We start from the raw sequence: 22,516 nt of genomic DNA, 5'->3' as shown, positions 1-22,516 counted from the left end.
CTGCTGTATTGGGATGATGCATCATATAGGTACATTTAGCACTAGCTTCAGAATTCTGGAGGGATTCTTCTTGCCTATTAATGAGCCTTCATTAGCATTCTAAGTTTAGAGTGTGATCTCTGGGTTTTGCAGAGATCTTGCACCCTCCAGTTCCTGGTGCTCTAGTTCAGGGAATAGAACAATTAGCTCATAATAAGGAGCTGACCTCATTCTGTCTGTTAATCATGTGCTGTGCACCATAGAAGAGATCATAAAGCCAAAAATGGGGAGTTCAGACTGTGTCGTGATCTAAGCTCCCCAGTGTGAAGCAATTCACAGGTGAGGCAAGAAAGCCTCAATGTATGGGGGTTGTAATGTATGGGGTTGGCCTGTCAGCAAGTGCTGGTCTTGGGCTGGATAAGGATAAAGCACCTGTGATTCCTTGAAATCCATGATTTAAATCACAGGGGACATTAGTAAGTTTGAATTCTTTCTTACTCTGCCATAGGAAAGATACAGAAGTGATGGAAAGGAACTGAACTTTTTCAGACCTCAAATCGATTTGGGTGAGGGCTAAAAGACTTGAGTGTACCAGAGCCTCAAAGCAGCCACGTGCTTATGATGTGGCATGGAATTACCTAAATAATGCAGGCCCTGTAGCAAGCTCTGTGCTCATGCGTTGTGATGTGCTGCTAACACCTGAAATACTGTCATTATTTCTAATTCTGCTGTCCACATCTCGGGTGAAGCAGAGCTCACAGACAGAACTGAGGACTGCTGGCCAGGATTAATGTTTTCTGTCTAATTGAGATGATTTTTCCTTTTCTATTACTGCTGATGATAGAGAAGTGTTTGATAAACTAGGACTTTTTATTCCTTTTGATAACTGTGTTCCTCATTAGGCCTCTCTCTGTGCTGTGATTTTTCCCTCCTTGCTTTTCAGGAGCTCAGTGATGTGGAAACGAATCTATGCAGGGTAGAAGCAGGGAGCATTTCTTATCTCCTCACTTAGATCTCAGCCATCTGAAACTCTCAAAGGCTGTGTCTGCCATTGTGATTCCAAGGTACACAACTATACCATAACCAGATACAGAAACACAGATCTAACATCCAGGCTGGGAGACTTTAATGATTGACAGAAGTGAACTACTTACATTGGCAGTTGATCCAAGAACTTGGGTTGAAGTGGCAGTACAAAAGGACTGATATAAGGAGGAAATTCTTTCCTGTTAGGGTGGCAAGGCACTGCAATGGGTTGCCCAGGGAGGTTGTGAATGCTCCATCCCTGGCAGTGTTCAAGACCAGGTTGGACAGAGCCTTGGGTGAGATGGTTTAGTGTGAGGTGTCCCTGCCCATGGCAGGGGGTTGGAACTGGATGTTCTTAAGGTCCTTTCCAACCCTAACTATTCTATGATTCCTGTGCTGGGGAGGTGGTGCATTGCCCTGTGCTTTATTGTAAAGGACGTTCAGATGCCAGCTCCTTCCCTGAACTATTTGGCTACTAGAAAATTCCCTGATTTTTTTTTTTGTTCCTGCTTTTTCCCTAATGTTTAGTCTATAATACATAATGTTATTCTTTGACGTGCATTACGGACAAGTTGAAGCTGGTAACTTGGCTTCATCCTCTTGGAATACTAAATAGTTTCCCAGCATGATGACATCAGCAGAGCAAGAGCAGCATCTGTGGCCACACATCTTGCTTACGCTGGTCTGAGTAAGCTGCATCCTTATGGTTCCTCAGATACGTATTTGTCTATCAGGAAGGCAGTAAAAAGCTGCAATCTGTGACCAAGGGGCTTTTTTTGCCTTGTAAAACTTGATGGGGTCCCTCAGTTTCTGTTTTTCTTACCGGGGTCCATAGTGAAAGCAAGATATGTTTGTATGGATTGAATTGTCTCCATCCCTCTGGTAGTTGCAGGTGGCCTGGAATGCAGGAACCTATTTAACATGGGGAAGGTTTGGCATTACAGTGAGGGAACAGTATTAGCCTAAGTTCTAGCTGCCCTGAGTAGCTACTGGATTCTGGTGTTGCTGCTGGCTGTTACATGAGGAGGAATGGGGTTTGAAGACAGACTTCACCTTTCCTCATCTTTCCAGGACAGCTTTTAGTCGGCAGGAAAGGAGGAGGTGGCTCCTTTTGGTGTCTGCTCTGTGGAGGATAATGTCACACTGGACCATGGCCAGTTCCATAACCTGGAGGTCAAGTGTTTGCTCCCCTCATGGAAATCTTGGCCTCTGAGATGTTTTAAGGACCTCCTGCCCAGTTACGCTGGAAATACTTGAGTTTTTGCAAAAGGGATTTAACCCTTCCTGTGTGTGCTTAGATTCCGGCTTTTGTTCCTGCTGCCTCTATTGCCTGGAAAGGGCGATTAGGAAACATAGATTTCATCTCCTTTCATGCTATGATTTATCATCCATGTTACAAATTCCAAGGCTTTACAGAGTTGAAGGAAGCACATCCATCATCTGGCTGTAAATAGTGTAGAGACGTTTACAACTTGCTACAGGGATTCCTTGTGTAAGGGACCACGCTGCTGGGCACGCAGCCACAGCATGCAGGGAGGTGCTGCCTGTGGCAAGCAGGACTTGGTCCCTTCCTAACCCCAGTGAGGTTTGCCTTTGCACTGGTAGCAACAGGTAAAGGGAAACTGAGTAGCTTGGTGGGATGCTGCCAGCAAGGCTTTCACCGAGATGGAAGTGTCTTGGTGAAGACTTCAAAGCCTGTTGTGCAGCTGGTGAGGGGAGCTCTTAATCCCATTAGGATTTAAGATCAGAGGATCAGCAGCTCTGGTTTGTGAAAGGCTGGATGCTGCTGGTCATTCAATGTACGTCTGCCTGATGAAAGGCCTTCTGGGTTAGGTAGAGATCTCCCTAAGGAGCATCTGGAACCTGGTTTGATGTAGGGAAGAGCTAAATGCTGAGCTGGTCTTGCCAGGACAGCTCTTGATTTCCCCACCAGCCACTGGCAGCAGCAGTGGTTTAGGTCTCTGGTTTAGTTGCATGTCCTGATTCAGAATTGATGCTGTGCAGTGCACACATTCATTCCTCAGGCCCGTTTCGGCACATCACATACAGTTTTTTGCTGTTTTATTGCAAAATCAGGTTGACACAATGCTGGGATGTGAGTAGAAACGTCACTGGGGCTGCTTGGGGAGGTTCCGTAGCTCCAGGAGGTGGAGGACTTGTTAAAGCCGGTTCTGGGTGCTTTGGAAACTTGGCCTTGGTTTCTGACAGGCCACGTGCAGTGTGCCTTGTGTGGCAGAGCAGAGATTGAATCGATGCCATAGCAGTTTCCTTCTGTTCCTGTTCCTTTGCTCTGCGAGAGGTCTGGATGCTGTGGATATGAGTAGTGTGCAGTTTGGGAAGCAGCTCATGGTGAGTCCATGCTCTCTGGTTGAGGCTGAAGTCTCCAGCACCTGATGGCAGGTGTGTGCTCATGGGTTGGTGGCTGTGCCTTGATTCTTGTGCAGTCAGTTCCCTGAAGGTATAAACCCTGCAGTGGGATGTCCCAGGAAGCTGGCAGTGCCCATAAACCAGAGGCTCAGAGTTTCATAAAGCTACAGGATTTGGTACCCACAACTTAAGAGGCAGAGGTGAGCTGTGCCCACAGCAAAGCCGCTGCTGCAGAGAGGACTGGAACTGGTGTTAGCAGTGTGGTGAGATGACAAGTATTTGGCAGGAATCCCTGGAAAGCTGAATAGCTCCACCATGAATCGCTGTTGGCATCACAGCCTCGAGTCAGCCGGGCTGCAGACAGCGAGGAAGGAAAGGAAACACATTTGATGAGTTCAGGTGTGATGGGAGCTTGTTTGCCCACTGCAGGTCAGTCCCAAGGCGTGTTTAAGTTTGTGCTTAAGTCATGGTGAAGGGCAGTGACAGGAGAAACCTCATTCAAGTCATGACTTCTGCCAGGGGTGTCCATGCAGCACAGCAACAAGCACAGGATCACGGCGCTCCTTGTCACAGTACACTGGAGCTGCGTGACTTGGTTGGGAAGGTGCGAGCTGGCTGCAGCTTGATTGCTGGGAGCTGCTGGTGGTATCACTCCCCAGCAGTAAAAAGCAGTGCTCCTTGCCTGCCTCTGTAGGGAAAGTTGACTCTGCCACCTGCATACATAGCAGCCTTGGCTTTTCCTTTCTTGCCTCCTAATGAAAGCAAAGGTGGAGGTGATGAGGGTGATACCTTTAGTCATTGAGCTCAGGTGCCTGTGTAGTGTTAATGGGATGGTCCAGCCTTTGGTTGGCCTAGTGGGGGCCTTTTGCTGGTGCTGTTGGTGTGCGCTGATGACAGGCTATAAATACAACATAGGGAAGAGCTGCAGTTGTAGATAAGAGCTGAGTGCTGAACCCGGTTCTGACAGCCTCAGCCCCGAGGTGAAGAGCAGAGCTCAGCACTACCATAGTAGGAAGCAGGCACAAGCACTAATGCATCCTCCACCTTCCTTTAGGGCAGCTCAACAATGGAATTCAACCCTTGTATTTTTAAACGTCACACTGTTGTGTTTGAAGGGTCTCATACATGGCACCTCATTTAGATAACGCTGTTTGCTGCTGGTTGAGAGGCATTACATCGACCTTAAAGCACATTGTTGAAGTTGTGTGTTCAGAGAGGCTCCCTTGCCTCTTATTCCAAACTAAAGCTCCGTTTGGAAACTTAGACTCCTGCCCTGTGAGCAGATGGCAGAAGAGCCTCTGTTTTGGGAAGCAGCAGGGTAGAAGTACTCCAGGTAAGTTACTCATGATTTGCACTGTAGCAAACACATTTGGTTCACCTTCCTTTCGCCTATGGAACAACTGCTTTGTGCTGGGGCAATTTAGAAGATAGAAAAGGACAAAAGAAGTTAAGATGGAGTTGGGAAAGAATCGTTTATTTTGAGTTTCTCAGAGGGATTTTACAAACAATGGAGCAGTTTAAAAAAATCGAGTGATCAAAGTACTTGACAGTGTCCCTTAAACACACACACAAGCCCCCGGACAGAGGAAATCACACCAGCGAGGAGGTCAATACTGCCGGAAGAGCAGCTGGCATCTGCATAGTTCTAGGAGGAAAGATTGCAATGGTGTTGGTGCTATAGTGAGTGTCATCCTGGCCTTAATATAAGAGAGCGCTGAAGTATGAACAAATGTACCTGCAGAAAACAAAGTGCATAAAATAACACGCAAAGTATGTATGGTAGAAGAGATTTATTTACCTGATACAAATGAAACCGGGTGTGATGCTTCTTACTGTCAGCATGGAAAGAGACAACTGATCTTATTTACAGCTCCTAAAGGTCGCACATGCAGGTGTGGTCACTGGTTAAAGTCGGTTGTTGCTGTTTTAGATAAATGCATCACGACAGTTTGTATTGCACCAACATCTGTCTTACTGCCTTAGATTTAAATAAGTTACATTACAGTGCAAAAGAGGTCCATTTGCACACATGGTAAAAAGAAAAAGCCAAAGTTCTGAACTGGAGGCTTATGGTTTAACATTCATCTGTAAGTTATTTCCCAATGGATTTTATAAATAGGATAGCATTGTACATAAGCTGTTCTAGAGTAGTACGGTTGGGATGATACAATACAGAGAAAGATTTGGCTACGATCGAAGGCATGCATTATTTTGATATTGTACATTGTATAAACTGACATTTTACATACAGAAATATGGGAAAATTGGCTGACAGCTCCACAATTCCTTGTTCAAGGATAACCCAACTCTTCTCCATGCAGCACAGAACCCAAACTCCTCTGGAGACAGAGTTTCCCATTCGGTTTGCTAGATATTGCACGGTTGTACATCTGTAATAATGAAGTCCTAATGGTACCACACATTTCTTCCACAGAGAAACACAATGAGTTTTGTTTTAGGGAAAGCAAAGAATCTTTACACAATACATGCAGAAGGTTTGGTAGATGTGTTGCTAAAAACACATGCACGCAACAAAACAACCTTACATTTCTGCAAAATTGTTTAGGAAGCGATTACTCCAGTATTGCTGAAAAGGAAAGAAAGAAAAGGCATCAGTTAATGAAAGGATGAATGCTCAGTATCATCATACAAGCAAGACTAAGATCAACAGTGACAGAAGAAAGAATGTTAAGTTTGATAACTGGCTGCCCTGGCATTGGAGGGACACTCTCAGGTTACTTTGTTCTTAAAGCCCAGGCCTCTGGATTATGGCTCAGCAGCGCTGAGTGCAGCAGAGCTCCCTTTAGCATCAGCAAAGCCAGTGCTTCCTATGTAAGACCTCAGTGAAACAGAATAAAGACATGTTTAGACAGCTTTTGCCTTTCTCTGCCTGACCAATGGCAACAGACAAGCCTCACTTGTTAAGTTTTACTTTCGAGTTCTATACTACGAGGTTTGAGCTCAAGTTCTTAAGAACTTGAAAGGGTGGTTTCTGTTCAAGGCATTATATCCAAGCTTGGCCCCAAAGTGACCTAACAATGTCCCTTTCCCAAGTAATGCAGCTTATTCTGGGAAGCAGTAGGAAAGCTTTGAAGAAGTCATTAAACTACACGGATTAATGTGTAGGCAAAGGGTAGAGTACAATGTAATAAAGCTACTACTGTACTTTACCCCTAAGTACAGCGTACGGTTAGCCTTGCGTCTTGGAGAGAAGAGTACTCTGCCTACAACTTGATGGTGGCTCTTCAAAACCCTGCTGCAACACTACACAATTTAGGCTCTCCTGCTAAGATTTGGGAATGCATATTAATGTAATTAAGGATGTAATTAGCAGAGATTAGGGAAACAGTTAATGGTTAGAAGTGCAAAAAAAGTAAACAAGACAGGTGCAAGAGACAGACAGCTTTGGATCAGTTTTACCTCCCTTCATCTCAGCAAATTCAACCATCTTTAAGCTGTTTAGCAGGTATATTCTGTGCATCAGCTGTGTTCTTGGACCAGAGACAGGACTGCTGTACTGCATTCTATCATCCCATTAAAAACTCATTTTCTTTCCACTGCCCTTCCCTAAAATAGCCTCCCTACAAACATAAGCCTGGTAGCATTCTGACAAACTCACATATATTTTCCTGCAGCCTCTTCCATCCTTATTTATTTGCAACAATGCTTTAGGGAACTAAGTATGAACTATTTTTATTGCTTGGAAAGCAGCAAAAAGGAGCCGCTCGCTGCGTAGCTCACAAACAGCACTGTAAATCACATTTGAAAGCAGAGAGGGCCTGAGGCACTATAAAGATAAAAACCCCTGTCTAAAATTGCCTGCAGCTGCCTGACCCTCTTCTTTGCTCTGGACCAGGCTACAGAACACTGAGGTCAGGAGGAGCTGCTCTAGTACTAAAACCTGCTGGTTTCCCAGCATAAGCTGGTATCCTTCCTGGTGTTCCTAGCATAAGGTAGCATCAATCCCATGATTGATGCTAGCCTTACACACCTCTCACACTAGAAAGTAAGTGATATGTGAGGACACTGAGGATTCCCAAAGACAGTGGAGATGGAAAAGCTCAGTGAGATGAGAGCAAAGGGAAACAGAAAGTATAAAGCTGTTTTCTAAAAGATGGGCCAAGAGATAAGGCCTGGGTAACTTCTGAGTTATTTCTGCTTCAATAAGGGCTTCCATTGATATAGTCACAGGGTTAACACGTTCAGATAGGAGTTGCCTGTTTCCATCCCCAGATGACCCTAAGACAGTGAGGAGGTTGGAAAGGAGATGCGTAGGAAACAACGAAGCTAAGTGAGAGCTTCAACTCCAAGATGTTGGCGAGTCAGTTTGTCCTAAATGGACAAGAACTCCCTTCCTGGCTTCTCCAGATGAATAGACTGACAGCTAAGGAATGATCTACAGGATCTACACCATTAAGAACTAGCATTTTAATGCACACATTTCCTTGCAGTGCATTACTAACTTTGCACTGGTTTTCTATAGTTTCTGTAACTGAGAAGCACTGCCTCATGCTATCCCCATGCTGGAAGCACATACAAGAACCTCCCTCAGCCTCCTCAGCTGAGAAGGGTTAAGACCAGACCCACAGCTCCAAGATGCCAGACAAGGAAGCTTCCAGCAGATGCTGATTTCACTGCCTAAGAGGAAGCTCATGGTAGGTCTTACCATTTGGCCAGTCCAGCCCACACAAGGCTGTTACTACATAGTGGCAGCACTTGGAAAGCAGAAACATTGAAAGCAGAGCAACAGCTACCACTGAACCCAAGTTAAGTAAGTGCTGATCTTGAGGAACCCTATTGCTACATTTCTACAGGAACATTTGGACAGCAAGACTGGGAGAAATAAGAGACAAACAGGGTAGATGACAAGTGCTTGGGCTCATCAGGACCTTATAAAACCTGACTGTTCTCATAACCTCAGGAGCCTGTAGGATGAATGCCACTCCATCCAGCCAATCACTGAGCTTTCAAAGGCAAACTCCAAGGCACACAAGATCCTAATGGAAGCACACCCAAGGCACGAGAAATGAGCGAGCTGTCAGATGTCCACATGGAAATCCACGACACAAACAGCAAGATTCATCTTCAACACAGAGCTCCAATAAAGAAGTTGAAGACTGAATTCTACCATCAACAGTCATTTTCCTCTTCAGCATCTTAGAGACAGAGGAAAAGGAGGTGTAGAGCAGGATTATTCAGTATAATACACAGGGATATGATTGTACAAGCAGAATCCTTCACAGTGACAGGAAGATGGCTTTAAAAAGCTCTGGAGGTTCACTCAGAACCAGTGTTCAAAGACTTTGTGACCTGTCTGCCCTGGAAAATGTTCATCAGTAACACTGGAAGCACACACAACTAACTTGCTAGTATTCCTTTCCAACAAATCACATACTTGTGATTTAGAATTCCTTGAGATCAAAATAGGTACATGACCTACTATTTTCTGTTGCAAGAAACAGGGACAAGTCTCATACTGCTCATTTATTATCAATACAGCCAATGGCTGGTGCTGGCCATTGGTTTTGTGGTATGCAAAACCTTAGCGTGCCAAAAAGACACGTTCTTCCACACTAAAGAGAGCCTTCAATAGGGTTTAAATGCTTACAGTTTGGCAACACACCTACTACACCATCAGGTCCAGCTCCTCTGAGTCACTTCAGCATCAACTTAAGTCAAAGTCTATATAAACAGCGAGTATACACAATGCAGTGGGATTTCAGATAGGGCCTATGTATTCTGAGGTTAGTATCTGTATTTGAAAGCCTGAAACCTAGAGAATTATCTGTGCTCACTGGATTCCAGCTGGCAAAGACGGAACATAGCTTGTAACTATCATTGTCCTCGATGAGGGATCAGAAAGCTGTCTGAATGTGGTTATTCAAGCAGATGAGCCAGCCCAAAATAACACAGCACCTGCCACTCTACAAAGACATAACGACCCCAGTCTGATTCTCAAAGACTCAAATTCTCTTAAGCTGAGACTGTTCTTTTGTCTTTTCAGATGACCAAAGTGTTCCCACTCATGGGAAATAAGCTGGTTTTGCAAAGAGGAGTACCTGCACTTTGAGCACTGCAGACAGCAGAGAGTAAAGAAGGGTACAGTCAGCTCAGAGCAGCATCCCCTATTGCAGAGCAGGAAAAAGCTTTGGAGTAAACCAGCACCTGACCACAAGTACCAGAGTGTTTTGGACACTGAATATACACATTAACAGCTGTCAGTGTCTTAAGTTACAGATTTATCCAATATTATCTCAACTTAAGACCAAAAGCTGTAAGATCTTGGGGCACTGAGGCTCCTGGGTGCTATAAAACAAGCCCCTAAAATGCACTAAACCCAAAAGCAAACACTTTGCCTTTGGAATCAGTAATTTTTGAGCTTCAGAGCACAAACAAGAGTCTAAAGTGGTGATAATAATGTAGCACAGCAGAGGTTGACAAAACACAGCATGGGAATGAAGGAAATTACTATTTATTCTTCAACACGTATACAGCATATGCTATTTTACAGCAAGTCACCACTGGCATGGTGAAATGGAAAAGAAATACTCACTTTAGTCGATGAAAGTTGGAAGGCATTGGAGAAAAACACCACAGTTAGGACTGTTAATGACTTACACGTTGTTGGTACAGGACTGAATTTGAGAACATGCTTTAACATTTACCGTCATAATGAAGGTGGTTAGTGCCACATTAAAATAAAAATAGTTCTATACAATATGTTCAATTTGGTCATGTGCTATTTACAGATTTTACAAAACACACACACGAGCTTCGTTACTTCGAGTCAGGCTAACAACAGGCCAGCAGAGTAACTCCATGTACACAAGTGATCGTTAGTGCCCTAAAGTGTAGGAAAAGCCAATTTCTAGCTATGCAGTGCAAGTTATTTTTCCAGGTCTCATTAAAAGGTTGTGATCTTAAAGGGGATGGGGGAGACAAAAAAAAAAAAGAAAGGATTTGACACAGGTAAATAAAGTATTAAAACCCAACTTAACCCCTCTTTTGAATTAAAACAGATTGTGGTTGTTAAAAAGGCCTGGTTTAGATTTAGGTAGACAGAAGTAGCCCTCCCTATCCCTGAATAATGGGCAACACTGGCAAAATAAGGTCCGTTACAATAAAATACAATAGACAAATAAATAATCTTAGAAAAGAAAACAACCCTATGTGTGTGGAGAGGATGGAAGAACCCCGCAGGCTGCACCTGGAATGGTGTTTTCTGCACGAGCAAGATTAGGCATACCTCATACAGAAAGTGGTGTAAACAAGGACAGTCAAGAACCAAGAGTGAGGGGAGAGGGGGGAGTAATAGAGAAGAAATCCTGACCGAGGTAGCAGCACTCTCTACCCCGTGCAGAAAGTTCTGCTTCGGAAGCAAACCTGACTTTATGACAACTTAAGTTTGGATGATCATGCAGAAGACAAACAGTTACATGCTTGTTTAGTTTTAAGACGACACACATTCATTCCCTAAAATCTGCTGCCAATTTAGTTTGATAGTGTCCGCTGGCTCAAACAACATCACCTGTTTTGTTTTTTTGTACACAATGAATAGACTATTGAACAGAACACTGTACATGCTTTCATCTACAAAAAAATATTTGCATAAAATAGTGTTAGTTCTCTGTACATGTCAATGGACACTTGAACTGTGTATAAAAGAGGAATATATTGCCCCCACTGAAGTCAGAAAAAAGCAAACAAACAAACAGAATCTAGATTATGAAACCTCCATCACCGGCAAGTATGTTCATGTGAAAATTCAGCAGAAATAGACAGTTGCTCTAAACAATAAAAAAATTAAGTTAAACTTTTTCTCTTTGAATGTAAAACTTGTCATGGTGTCAGTCAAGACCAAAACATATCACTAAAGTTAGTGTCTGTGCTGTAAAGCCAGATAACCAAGGGCATAGTAATGAACACAAACGGCCAGGAAACTCCTTCGGTGCATGCTGACAAAGAACACTCTTTGGTGGCAGGCCGCACACTATCTTTACCAGGTTCCAGGTAGTTACGGGCCACATATTTAAGTGTTTCATCCAGCAGAATGACAGGTAGGGAGATTTTCAATACCATCAGCCATTGTGTCACGTTCAGAGGTGTGATCTGGAAGATAATCTGAAAGGAAAGCCAAGCATTACATCTGTTCTCCCTTCTCCATCCCTCGCCTTAAGCTGTAGACAAGTTCTTGCTCTGTCCCCAAGAATCAGGGATGGGTGTAAGACACGTGCACTTACTGGCAGAGGTTCCACATAAAGGATAAGGAAGTGGAGTGACATGGACAAGCAAATGGCGCCCACCAGCCAGATGTTTTCCCATGGGGGCATCCGCATCAAGGACTGGTTTTCTGATAGACTGCAACAGAAACACGGTACAGATGTGTCCATAAGACACTAACAGGATATATAATACATCAGAAAACTAGCTGGAGAGAAAAGCAGCATGGCAAGTCACAGTTACCCCAGTCATGAAAGGAAGATATGGTTTATAGATATGTTGCAACTTCAACTTCAAGCTCCCTTGGAAGGCTGCTTAGTAAAGCAGACCTAGTTCAGCCTCACATTTGTTTCTTAAAGCTTTTATGTTCCCCTCATTCCTGATCTAGTCCATGTTTTTCACTATGACACTGACATCCTCTCCGTGAGAGAGATAAGGGAAAGATGGGCACAGTACCATATAACAGAACTCTCCCCAGTCTACTGTATGCCTTGGGACCTATTGTACTCACTTCTGAAGTTCACTTCAAGACTGGCTATACAGAGGGCCAAGGACTTGCATGCTCTTAATGCCTGTCCTTTCCTTCTGCTCTTCAGTTTCATCTGCATTTAGGCTATACTGTATTAAAGGCTGCAATCCAGAACATCAGATATAGAGCAACATCCCACTATGTAGGGCTACCTCAGTAACTTTAAAGTATTTAAAGTTTATTTGTTTTTAAATTAACTGACCTCTAAGCTATTTGAAGAAAAATACCCTTGACATTGTGCTATTTAGTGGTTTCCATTTATAATCTAATATTAATTGGCTAAACCCACACTCCCTTAGGGAAGGAAAAACTATTTTCCATATCTTCAGCATTCTTATTTTAGTTCTCCTTGATATCACTTTATACCAACACAGGAGGGATAATCTGATTGATTAAGCTTAGATTAGAAATAATGGAAAATATTTCAGTTGCTCATGCTTAGTAGAATACCAGAGTGAATTGGCAGACTTAAAAATATACCTTATGATAACAGATCAAGTGTTATCCCAGAGAGTCATTTTGTTTGCACTACAAGATTCAGAAAGGAAATGTGACTCATTCTTCATTAGCTGAGCTGTCCATAGGCTAGCAATCAAACTGCACAGAAAAGCAGGACTTTGGATAAGCTGTGCCACCTGGTCATACAAACCTGTTGAGAGCATTGCACATCTCTATGGTGACAAGTACAGAAAGAGCCATTGTCATGGGGTAGGGAGACTCAAAAACCACACAGTCGACACCAAAGAAGTCTGGATTGTCCTCTTTGCACTGCAGAAAATGGCTCTAGAACAGGAGAATGGGAAGTCACTTTCACATCTTATTGACTTGTCTCATGATATAAATTTCTGTAACCTATTGTTTTGCTACAGTCATTGCAATAAACAGTATGAAAAGAAGCATGTACCACCCCCCACCCTCCCCAAGATATTGAACTGAGCAAATACCAGCTGGTAGAAGGAAACTCTTGGACCACCATCAGCAGCAATAAACCACCAAGCAGCAGCACCCACTGTGGCAGCACCAACATAACCTTCAAGAAAGCAAAGTGCCTTTATCAGTATTGTGAACTGTGAGAGACAAGATCTCCTTTGCCACACTTGAACTGCTACCTCAAGACCTCCAGTACTGTAAAAGAAATAGACTGTAATTCATCTATTGTAACTCATCTATCTCCTGTGGAAGAAATCTGTTCCACCACATAACCATTAAATACTCTCCTAATATCTGTTTATGGAAGCTGACAGCTAGAACAGTTAAGGCAAACAAGAACAGCACTTGGGAGTAATCAACCTGCAATTTTTCTTCCTTCCTCTCAGAACTCAACATATCTGTACTTATACCAACTAACACTAAGCTTTGCTTTAAGATCTATCGAGTCAGTTAGGAAAATTAAGGTCACAACTTCTGGCATGAAGACAGGGTGCATTAAATATCCATATAGATACTTACTTTAGCTTTAAAGCACTACAGCTGTATTTAACATTTAAATCTACATCCACAAATTGATACTCCTTTATTTTCCCTCATTACAGCCAGGCCAGCAAACTGTTGTGTTCTGCTCAAGCACAAAAATGACAGTTGTCATTTCAGGTTTAGGAGTAGCTCTTCATAGGACCTCAACAGCTAATGCAGATACACATTCACTAATGGCTGGTCTTGGTTCTTCACTCCCAATCCCACAACATGCTTGTCTTCCTAAGGCTGATTTCAGCACGCAAGGAGATCAGAGAAACTGCTTTCAAGTGGATCTCAAAAAAAACCCACAAAATCTGCCTAAATTTACTTAAGAAAAAGGCTATTACTACTTACATCCGATAGCTAGGTAACGGAAGAAGAGCCATCCACTGATCAGTGGCTCTTTAGGGTTGCGTGGTGGCTTATTCATGATATCAAGATCAGGAGGATTAAAGCCCAGAGCAGTAGCAGGGAGACCATCCGTCACAAGGTTTACCCATAACAGTTGGACAGGAATTAGAGCTTCAGGAAAGCCCAGGGCAGCAGTCAAGAAGATACTATAAAAAAACCCACCAGTTACAAGCTTATTCTTGTGCCAGTAAAGAAGTCCTTTTAATTCTTAAGCCTGAATCTGTAGCATCACTTCTCTCAAACAGAGTTATCCATTTAATACCACAAGCTGAATATTCATATTCAGAAAACTAAAAACGTAACAGCATTTTAGCTCAAGTGACTTAAGCTTCATTTATCTAGATTACTGCCAGTCCCTGCAAACATTTAATGAGCATGTAACTTGCATGGCTTTGAGCCTGTGTGAATAAATACAGCAGAAACAGAGGCTGCAGCAAAAGCCATGTGAAGGACAGCTTTGAAGTTTACAAGAAACAAGGCAAGACAATCACTGTGTTACATCTCCACTCTGGGATGTAAGAAAGTATGCTCTGGTATAAACTGTTAGGAGATCAGTATTTACATTCTGTTACCAGAAATGCATTCTGTGGCATTGGGTCACTACTCCTTCCAAAGACACAGAAGACATTCTTCTGTAACTTGAGGTTAAACAAACATCTATGCTATATCTGCGACTTAGTTAACTGAAATACCAGATCTTTTCATTTTCAAGGTTTTTATTTGCCTATTCTAGAGTACTAGTCCAATCAGAGAAGTAATTCTGAAGCATTTGGCCACTAACTGAACTAGAGTATTACATGTGATGTCAATCTTTTCTGGTATGCTAAGTCTCCAGTTAAGACTAGGCTGGAAGTACACAGACTTCCACACAATCACAATGATCAATGACCTGGAGAACCTGTTTCTCTGGTTTTAGTGAGAAATACTGGAAATGAATAACTAACAGAGTCCATCATCACTACTGCAGGTCAAACAAAACCATTTCCAACCTACCAAACAACTTCTCCAACATTGGAGGAGATCAGGTAACGGATGAACTGCTTCATGTTGTTATAAATGGCACGTCCCTCTTCCACAGCAGCTACAATGGTCGAGAAATTGTCATCTGCTAAAACCATTTCAGAAGCAGTTTTAGCCACTGCAGTACCAGAGCCCATAGCAATTCCAATTTCTGCTTTCTTCAATGCAGGGGCATCATTGACACCATCACCAGTCTAGAACAAGAATTTAAAGTTGAAAGAAGAAATCAGGTGGGCACTTACATACAGGACAAGAAAGGAATTTTGCACTGGCTATGGTTCTGAACCTTGAAAAATCCCTTAAGTGCAGAACTATTCTGAGGCTTTGTGTTCAGGGAAACGTAAAAACAAGTGTTTTCCAAAGTAAGAAGTTCGTTTGAAAAGGCATAATTTGGGTGCAAACAGTGTGTGCCTTACAAACAAGAGCTCAGTTACTTACCATAGCTGTGATCTCATCAAAAGACTGAAGAAACTCAACAATTTTGGATTTGTGGGAAGGCTCTACACGAGCAAAGCAACGGGCATGGTGGCAAGCGTCTCTCTGGGCAGCAAGTGAGAGCTCATCAAACTCACGACCAGTAAAGGCTTTTGTAGAAACATCTTCATCTTCCACAAAGATACCGATGCGACGGCAAATAGCCACTGCTGTGCCTTTGTTATCACCAGTAATCATGATAACTCGAATGCCAGCTTGTTTGCACAGCTTTATAGATGAAGCTACTTCAATTCTTGGGGGATCCAGCATACCCACACAGCCAACAAAGGTCAAGTTGGTCTGAAACAGGAGAACACTAGGTTTTAGGAAGCTTCTCATCTGACAGTAGTAAAACAATCATTTTGCTTGCTAAGTATCTCTCAGTGTAGTGATGTTTGTTTTCATTCCTCATCCGCAATATTCTGTGGTTCCACCTCAAGCAATTAAGACAGAGGTCTATGTCATCCTGCCATTTAGTCAAAACCAGTGTATTATGAATGATATTCCTGCTCTGATGTCTTTCCCTCCTCCTGAAAGGGTTACTTCACAGATGTTTCACCATCCTGAAAGCACTTTTGCTCCAACACTGTTCAGACAGCTGGGGAAGAACTGAGAAGTAACAGATCTATACACACATTAAGAGGAGATAAATAAGAATTGAATGTTTTTGAAATCACAATGCTACATGGTACCATTTGCACGATGAGCATATGGGATAACACAGTTAATTCTCAGAGCACAGCCACAATCTGAAGTGGGATCCCACCTTTACAAACATATCTTGCTTCAAACACACTTCTTGTGGTTTTGAAATGTGCTCTAGTTGTCAGCCCTGCAAACTCAACCTGCAAGCAGTCAAGCCTCTCTTTTTTGTAATCAGTGCCAGGAGCACAGAGCACGAGCCAAAAGCTCTCGCATAACTGTTGTCATTCCCTCCCCTCTAAATCCCAGATACAGATTTCATTGGAAAATTACAGAACAGCTAAGATGATTATCATGGACCACGCTTTAGCAGCTGACAGTATGGAGGCAGGGAAGTGAGCTTAACCCTCAGAGCACAAAATGACAAGTATGTTTCATCACAAAATACCCAAAGAGGTCTTGCAGTTGAGCAATGTCAAACTGAAAACCAGTAAAGCTAAAACCACAATGCAGTAAGTGCAATATTTTTCAGAGTTTAAGGTGTTCTGATCCTGAGGACCTTATGTATGCACATAAAATAATCCCAATTTGCAGCTAGCTGTCTAACTGCATCAAGAAAACAGTTTCTTCAAAGCCATATACAGTCTCTTCTCAAACTGAGCATTCCCTCAACACATACGGCTAACTATTGTTCTGGTATCAAAAATACTCAAAGAGAAAACTCTCAGATATAAGTTCCTCAAGAAGTAATCAGACATAAGGAATCCCATTTCCTCAGTTTGAGAGAAAGAGAACTACTAAAAGGGTATTTTACTAAACTTACCTCATAGTTAATGAAATTTGAGGAGTCCTCAAGATTCATTTCCTCTTTTTTGGGTGGACTGTCATGGGTAGCCAGAGCCAGGCAACGCAACGTGTCTCTACCAGTTCCCCATTCTCTAATAACAGACATTATTTTCTGCTTAATTCCTGAGGTTAATGGTATTTTAGCATTTCCAACACGGACGTGTGTGCATCTGTCAATTACACCTTCAGGAGCCCCCTGCAGAGGCAAAAAAGAGTCATTTAGCTTAATAAGCCGCCTTCCATTACAACATCTGCTTAAATTACAAAGTCCTTGCTTCACCTTCAAGCTGCAGTTGTGCCATAATTTAGTATTGTCTAGCTCTGCAGCCTTTCCATAACTACACTTTCCTATGTGAGGAACTGACCTTAACAAACATCTTGCTCATGGATGTGCGGCTTGGTTTGTTCGGTGTGCAATAGACGGACATGGACTTTCTGTCTCTTGAGAATTCCAGAGTGAATTCTTTCTTCATGAGTTGTTTTATCACCTTATAAAGAAAACAGAGCATAAAAATGCAATCAGACGATACTACAACACTCACTCCCCAATGAGTTCCAGATAAAAGGAAGAGTACTGACCGAGTTGCAAGCATTTGCACGTTCAATCCTAGAAAGTCCTTTCAAGTCTGTGTCAAACACGTTCATCTTTTCAACCAGACAGGTAAGCGCTGTTTCTGTGGCTTCACCAACTTTCTCATATACTCCCTTAGCCTTTAGTTAAGACAAAGCAAAGAAAACCACATGAGTTTACTTTAAACCTCACCTGGAACCTACCAGAAACAAATGCTCAAGTTTCACAATGGAAAAAAACAGCTTAATAAGTCTTACAATGGCTTATGAAGCAACCAAAAAATTCCCCTGCTTTTAAAAAGCAGCTTTGATGAGCATGATTTGTAGGAAGTTTCAAGCCTTCACTCTCAAGTGAAGGCTTCAAATGAGCAGAGAAGGATGTCAGTACTTTATCATCAAGCATTTAAGTCACTACAAGATATAGCAACCTTAAGAAGACAAGGCAAAGCAAGAAAGCAGCAGTGCATTCTACACACCAGGTGACCTCTACACTTCAGATTACACGTGCTGCCTGGCTTTCATTTTCAAACAAGTTGTTCCCAGAATTAACACTTAAGAGGTCCTAAATACTCTCCCTCTTGACTAGAAGGGGATTTACCACTGGAAGGTATTACACAGATGGATGAGAACAAACATTTATCCTTATTCTCACACTCTCCTCTGTTCTAGGATATGTACTTACTTCATTGTAATCCAAAGAGGAATCATTACAGAGCGCACAGATCGTTGCAAGTTCCACAAGGCCATCATACTGGCTACATTTAATAACTTTGTCATCTTTATGCCTTTCCAAAGGAAGAAAAGGGGGAGATTTAAATTAGTTATTTAGTATTAGCATCTCATCTTTTCCTCTTCTTTAATCCCTTTACTGTATTCCCATTTAGTACAATGCTTATTAGTTATGGGCTTGGAACTACAGAACAAGAAAACTTGAGAAAAGCAGGTTTAATAAAAAGGTGAGTTCTGAAGTTTAGATCAAAGAGTCATGAACAGAATTACATGATCAATGAAATCACTACTGAATTACAAAACCTTATTTCCTCCAGTGATAGTCATACAGCAATACAGAAGAGCTCAGTGAAGAGGCATATGAGAGCAGTATTAGAGTACACGCATGACTTGGCCGTTCCAAGTAGAAGAAGGATATTGTTGGGAGCACTCAGGAGTTCAGCTTCCTTAACCTTACTGCATATTCTGCAGATTTACTGCCATGCATTAAATGCAACCTCTAGGCAGGCATAAAAGAGATTTGGCTTCTAATTTCTTAAAAATTACTCTGTGTTATGTGTGACACTCCTAAAGCAATGAAGAGCTAAGTAATTTCATAACACAAATGCCGCTACAAAAGGAATGCTCTTTTCTAGTAGTCAGGTACACCTAATGATGAATAGCTGAAATCTTTCCTGAGGTAATGCACCATTTAGATGTCACAAAGAAGCAGCAACTTCTCTGCTTTGACATTTGGAGATAGGTAGCAAATGAATTCATTTTCTGTAACATTAGCATACTTCTAGAGTAAGTATAAAAGACCCAAGACTTTTCAATACTGTTATTCCCCCCTACAAGAATTAGCAAGACATAACTCATATATGACATCTTTCATTAAAGCTCCCAGGGAGTGGAAAAAAGGTCTGGTGGTAGAAAGATGCGGATCACTACTCCAGAAGAATTCCTAACACAGACTACAACGTGTCCAATTATGTAAGCTTTTGTTCAGTCTCTTGCAGTACTGCAAACAAATTCCAGTGTTGTATAACACAGCATGTGAACCAAATGCATCTTAAAAACACAAGTATGTTTTGCAAGTGTCATTTTGCATATAACACTACAGCTGTAAGCAGTGGCTTTAAAATGTCAACTCTTTAAACTTCCCAGCAGCTCCCAGTTTGTCACGTTGCCTATCACAGTTAATACTTCCTGGTTTCACCTGTTCTGAACTCAAAGAGAATGAAGCTGTCTGACAATCTCCTAACATCCCTGGGATACCTGTCACTCTAACGATGTTTTAGTTTTTCAGTAAGAAATATTTGTAATTTTATATTCTGAATGACATCAAATGCTGTGAGAGTGATGAAAAAAACCTGATTTATTGCAAAAATGCTTAATGGTTATGAAACAGAGTAGGCTGCCTGTACAGCTGTGGAGGAGTATCTGAAGTTAAGTACAACAAAAACATCTGTCAGGAAGGTTCAGATCTAGGGCAGGTCCTGCTCTGGGGCAGTGCAATGCACTAGGCTGCCTCCTAATTGTCCCCATGAACTTCTTTGTCAGTGACAGTTTGCAATTCAAAGTCAGTCACCTTAAAATCCTCACAAAGCCAAGATTTCAAAAGCTTTCCATAAATGCAGAAATAAATCAGCCCTAAAGGTTTGAGCATTTAGCTATTTGTTTCCTTATGCTCCAGCAACAGCCTTTCTGTGGCCATTTCCCTCTCACAGAATGTTCTTTACGTACGTGAATACAGCGCGATGAACATGTTTGTTCACATTTCCCTGATTCCAACAAGTAAAAATAGAACATTAACATACATTGATGGCTGTCATCTTATACTCAACATCTGCCACCACACTATATTTTATTGTTTTGTTTATCCAGAGCTCTTGCAAGACCAGCTAAAGCGTCATAGATGGATGCTTTGCAAGAGCTAGAATGCCACCTTGCCTAAGTAAATGCTGTCTCCTGAACTGACAGCATAAGCTCTTGACAGCAATTAGCTCTGAAACAAAAGAGAATTGGGGAATTAAGATTTCCAGCTGCTGAGAACACCATGGTTTAACAGCTATGAAAATTAAACAGAGATAATCACTACTGAGATCAGTGAAGTCATGGAGTCAGAGGCATGCATGTGGAACTCTGTAAGGCTGAAATGTTTACAATAACTGACTCTTAATTCTACTTCATACATAGTACAATGCTCCTCTGCAAGTAAAACTGAACTGGTGAGATTAAAAGCATATGGAATACTGCGCAAGTAAAAGGAACTGTAGCAATCCAAGAACAGGCTCTCCTTCTAGAAGGAGAGCCCTAAAAATACCTAAAATTGTCAGGATGAATCACCTATCCCACTACTAGAGACTTGCAACTGATGAAGTAAACCAGACACATCATTCCTAAGGGAGTGGGTTTAACACCAGCTCAAATACCAGTGGCTGAGACAAACACACATCTATTCAAGTACAGATGCAGAGTCCAATAAAATGCTGAAGGCAGGGGACAGGAAATTGCAGTAAGTTTAAGAATTAACCTTAACACATTCCTAGGAAAAAAAAATCTCCTACCTTCTCTGAGGAAGGGGAATAGAAACACTGAGTTCACAGATTAACAAAAGCTGTTCAGATTCATGCAGGCTTTTAAGCACTGGGATAGCTCATCTCAGTCCAGTAAGAGTTCAGTAAAATAAATCCTCTCAACCTACCCCTAATTTACTTTTAGGTTATCAAAGAAACATTGGAATACTGGAGTCTGTGTTAAGTTAGTTTCATGAAGGTTTACTTGAATAGAATTTAACTTCCTTTTACTGTTAGTTACTTTCCCCTCTAGCCCTTCAGTGTGCATTCTCACTGCTTAAGCTTTCGTTTATTAACTATCACTGCTGAATATTCCATGCATCACTTTTCAAGCCTAAAGTAACAGTGCATAAACAGACATATTTAACTCCAACAGAACACTTACACTTCTCCCATGGGAGCATATGTTGAACCAGTTACAGTAAACTCATTCAGAGAACAGGAATCTCCTTCTACTCTCTCCAGGATAAACATCTGAAATTAAGAGTTAGAAGCATTATTGCTTTCAAACAATAATTAATATAGGGATTTAAACACTGGTGTTAAGCAAGCAGGTACAAGAGGCAAGCTCAGGTTGAACACACAAACTAGACAAAACCAGATATGACATTCTGTACTTCGACCCCATATATGTTTGAACAGCCCCTTATACTGAAGCACAAAGTGCAGAAAAGAGCGTTTCTGCTTAATAGATTTCATCTGAGAACTGAATTGTGGCACAAGTACATCACATAATTGAAAACCACATAACTACGTACACTTAACTTCAGCTGTGAAGACTACTCACACACCCACTGGACAATCCTGAACATAGCCCAAAGCTCTTCCTAGGGTTCAGACTTGTAAATCGATTCTCCTGTGTATATTCAAAACAGCAGCTCCAATAAAAGCAGCACAGGGCAGCTCGGAAACTGGAAGCTCTTGCCAAAGTAAAAATAAAAGCATTTACAAATACCAGAGGTGAGATTTTAGGCAAGAGCCAGACTATGGCCAGTTTCCCTTAATACCAGCCACTGTTTCCTTGTCCTGGTTTTGTAGTTATAAGTCTTTCATAAAGCTTTTTTTTAAGCTACCAGTGCACTGGACATTTAGACAGCTAAAGTCCCCATCTAGACAGGCTGAAGTGTTATTTTCAGCTAGAGACTCAGTTGCACCCCATGACACCTGTGTCTCAATCTTGCCTTTGTGTTTGTTTCCGTTCTAGGAGACCTACAGGCAAAACCACATCTGGGATTGATGTGAGATAAAAACCATAGTGCCTGAAGCTATTGTACTCATACCATGACTTGCTGGAGTGGTAGCAGAGAAGAAAATTTATCACTAATTGATGCTATATCCTAATGGAACATTTTACCCATTGGTTAGCATAAACCAGTTTGCCAGTGTCTTTCCTTCTCTGTATTGTGCTGCCTCATGTTTTAGGCAAGCATCTTCACAAAATACAGCCTAATAATTAGGTGTTCTGCAACTGATCTGCATCAGTGTCCTATAATCTTCAAAGTGGTTTACAGATCAAAAAGCTAGCCAAGCTGATGAATCAGAAATCCACAAAGAGAGTAAGAGCATTCTCAAAGGGAGATACAGCAGGAGTACCTTAAAACACATTCCCTCAAGTCTCCTCCTAAGGCAGTATCATTTCTGACTGAAACCTTTTTAGTATAGAGTTCTTTTGGACACTCAGTCATAACTC

At 41.9% G+C, this 22,516-nt stretch overlaps 1 protein-coding gene across 2 annotated transcripts in view; it reads right to left on the bottom strand.

Moving 5' to 3' along the window:
* Positions 1–4,825: 4,825 nt before the first annotated feature.
* Positions 4,826–22,516, bottom strand: part of ATP2A2 (ATPase sarcoplasmic/endoplasmic reticulum Ca2+ transporting 2) — a 44,759-nt gene continuing 27,068 nt past the window's right edge. Inside the window, exons 9-21 of one of the 2 annotated variants that reach the window (XR_009724074.1) lie at positions 21,212–21,300; positions 18,222–18,324; positions 17,549–17,680; positions 17,335–17,457; positions 16,947–17,165; positions 15,446–15,781; positions 14,981–15,201; positions 13,931–14,133; positions 13,066–13,151; positions 12,771–12,904; positions 11,613–11,730; positions 9,926–11,493; positions 4,826–5,959 (exon numbers count right to left, since the gene is read on the bottom strand). Coding sequence is in view for 1 of the 2 variants with exons in the window: in XM_061344567.1 (XP_061200551.1) it covers positions 5,946–5,959; positions 11,373–11,493; positions 11,613–11,730; positions 12,771–12,904; positions 13,066–13,151; positions 13,931–14,133; positions 14,981–15,201; positions 15,446–15,781; positions 16,947–17,165; positions 17,335–17,457; positions 17,549–17,680; positions 18,222–18,324; positions 21,212–21,300 (1,899 nt within the window). In the remaining variant the exon portion in view is untranslated. The remainder of the gene's footprint in view (positions 5,960–9,925; positions 11,494–11,612; positions 11,731–12,770; positions 12,905–13,065; positions 13,152–13,930; positions 14,134–14,980; positions 15,202–15,445; positions 15,782–16,946; positions 17,166–17,334; positions 17,458–17,548; positions 17,681–18,221; positions 18,325–21,211; positions 21,301–22,516) is intronic. The other variant, XM_061344567.1, reaches the window with a different exon arrangement.

This window comes from Neopsephotus bourkii, unplaced genomic scaffold, assembly GCF_033783945.1.
Source record: "Neopsephotus bourkii isolate Nb327-2 ecotype Australia unplaced genomic scaffold, CSIRO-AGI_Nbou_v1 NB_230, whole genome shotgun sequence".
NCBI classification, from domain to species: domain Eukaryota; kingdom Metazoa; phylum Chordata; class Aves; order Psittaciformes; family Psittacidae; genus Neopsephotus; species Neopsephotus bourkii.
This window is presented reverse-complemented; position numbering and strand designations above follow the sequence as displayed.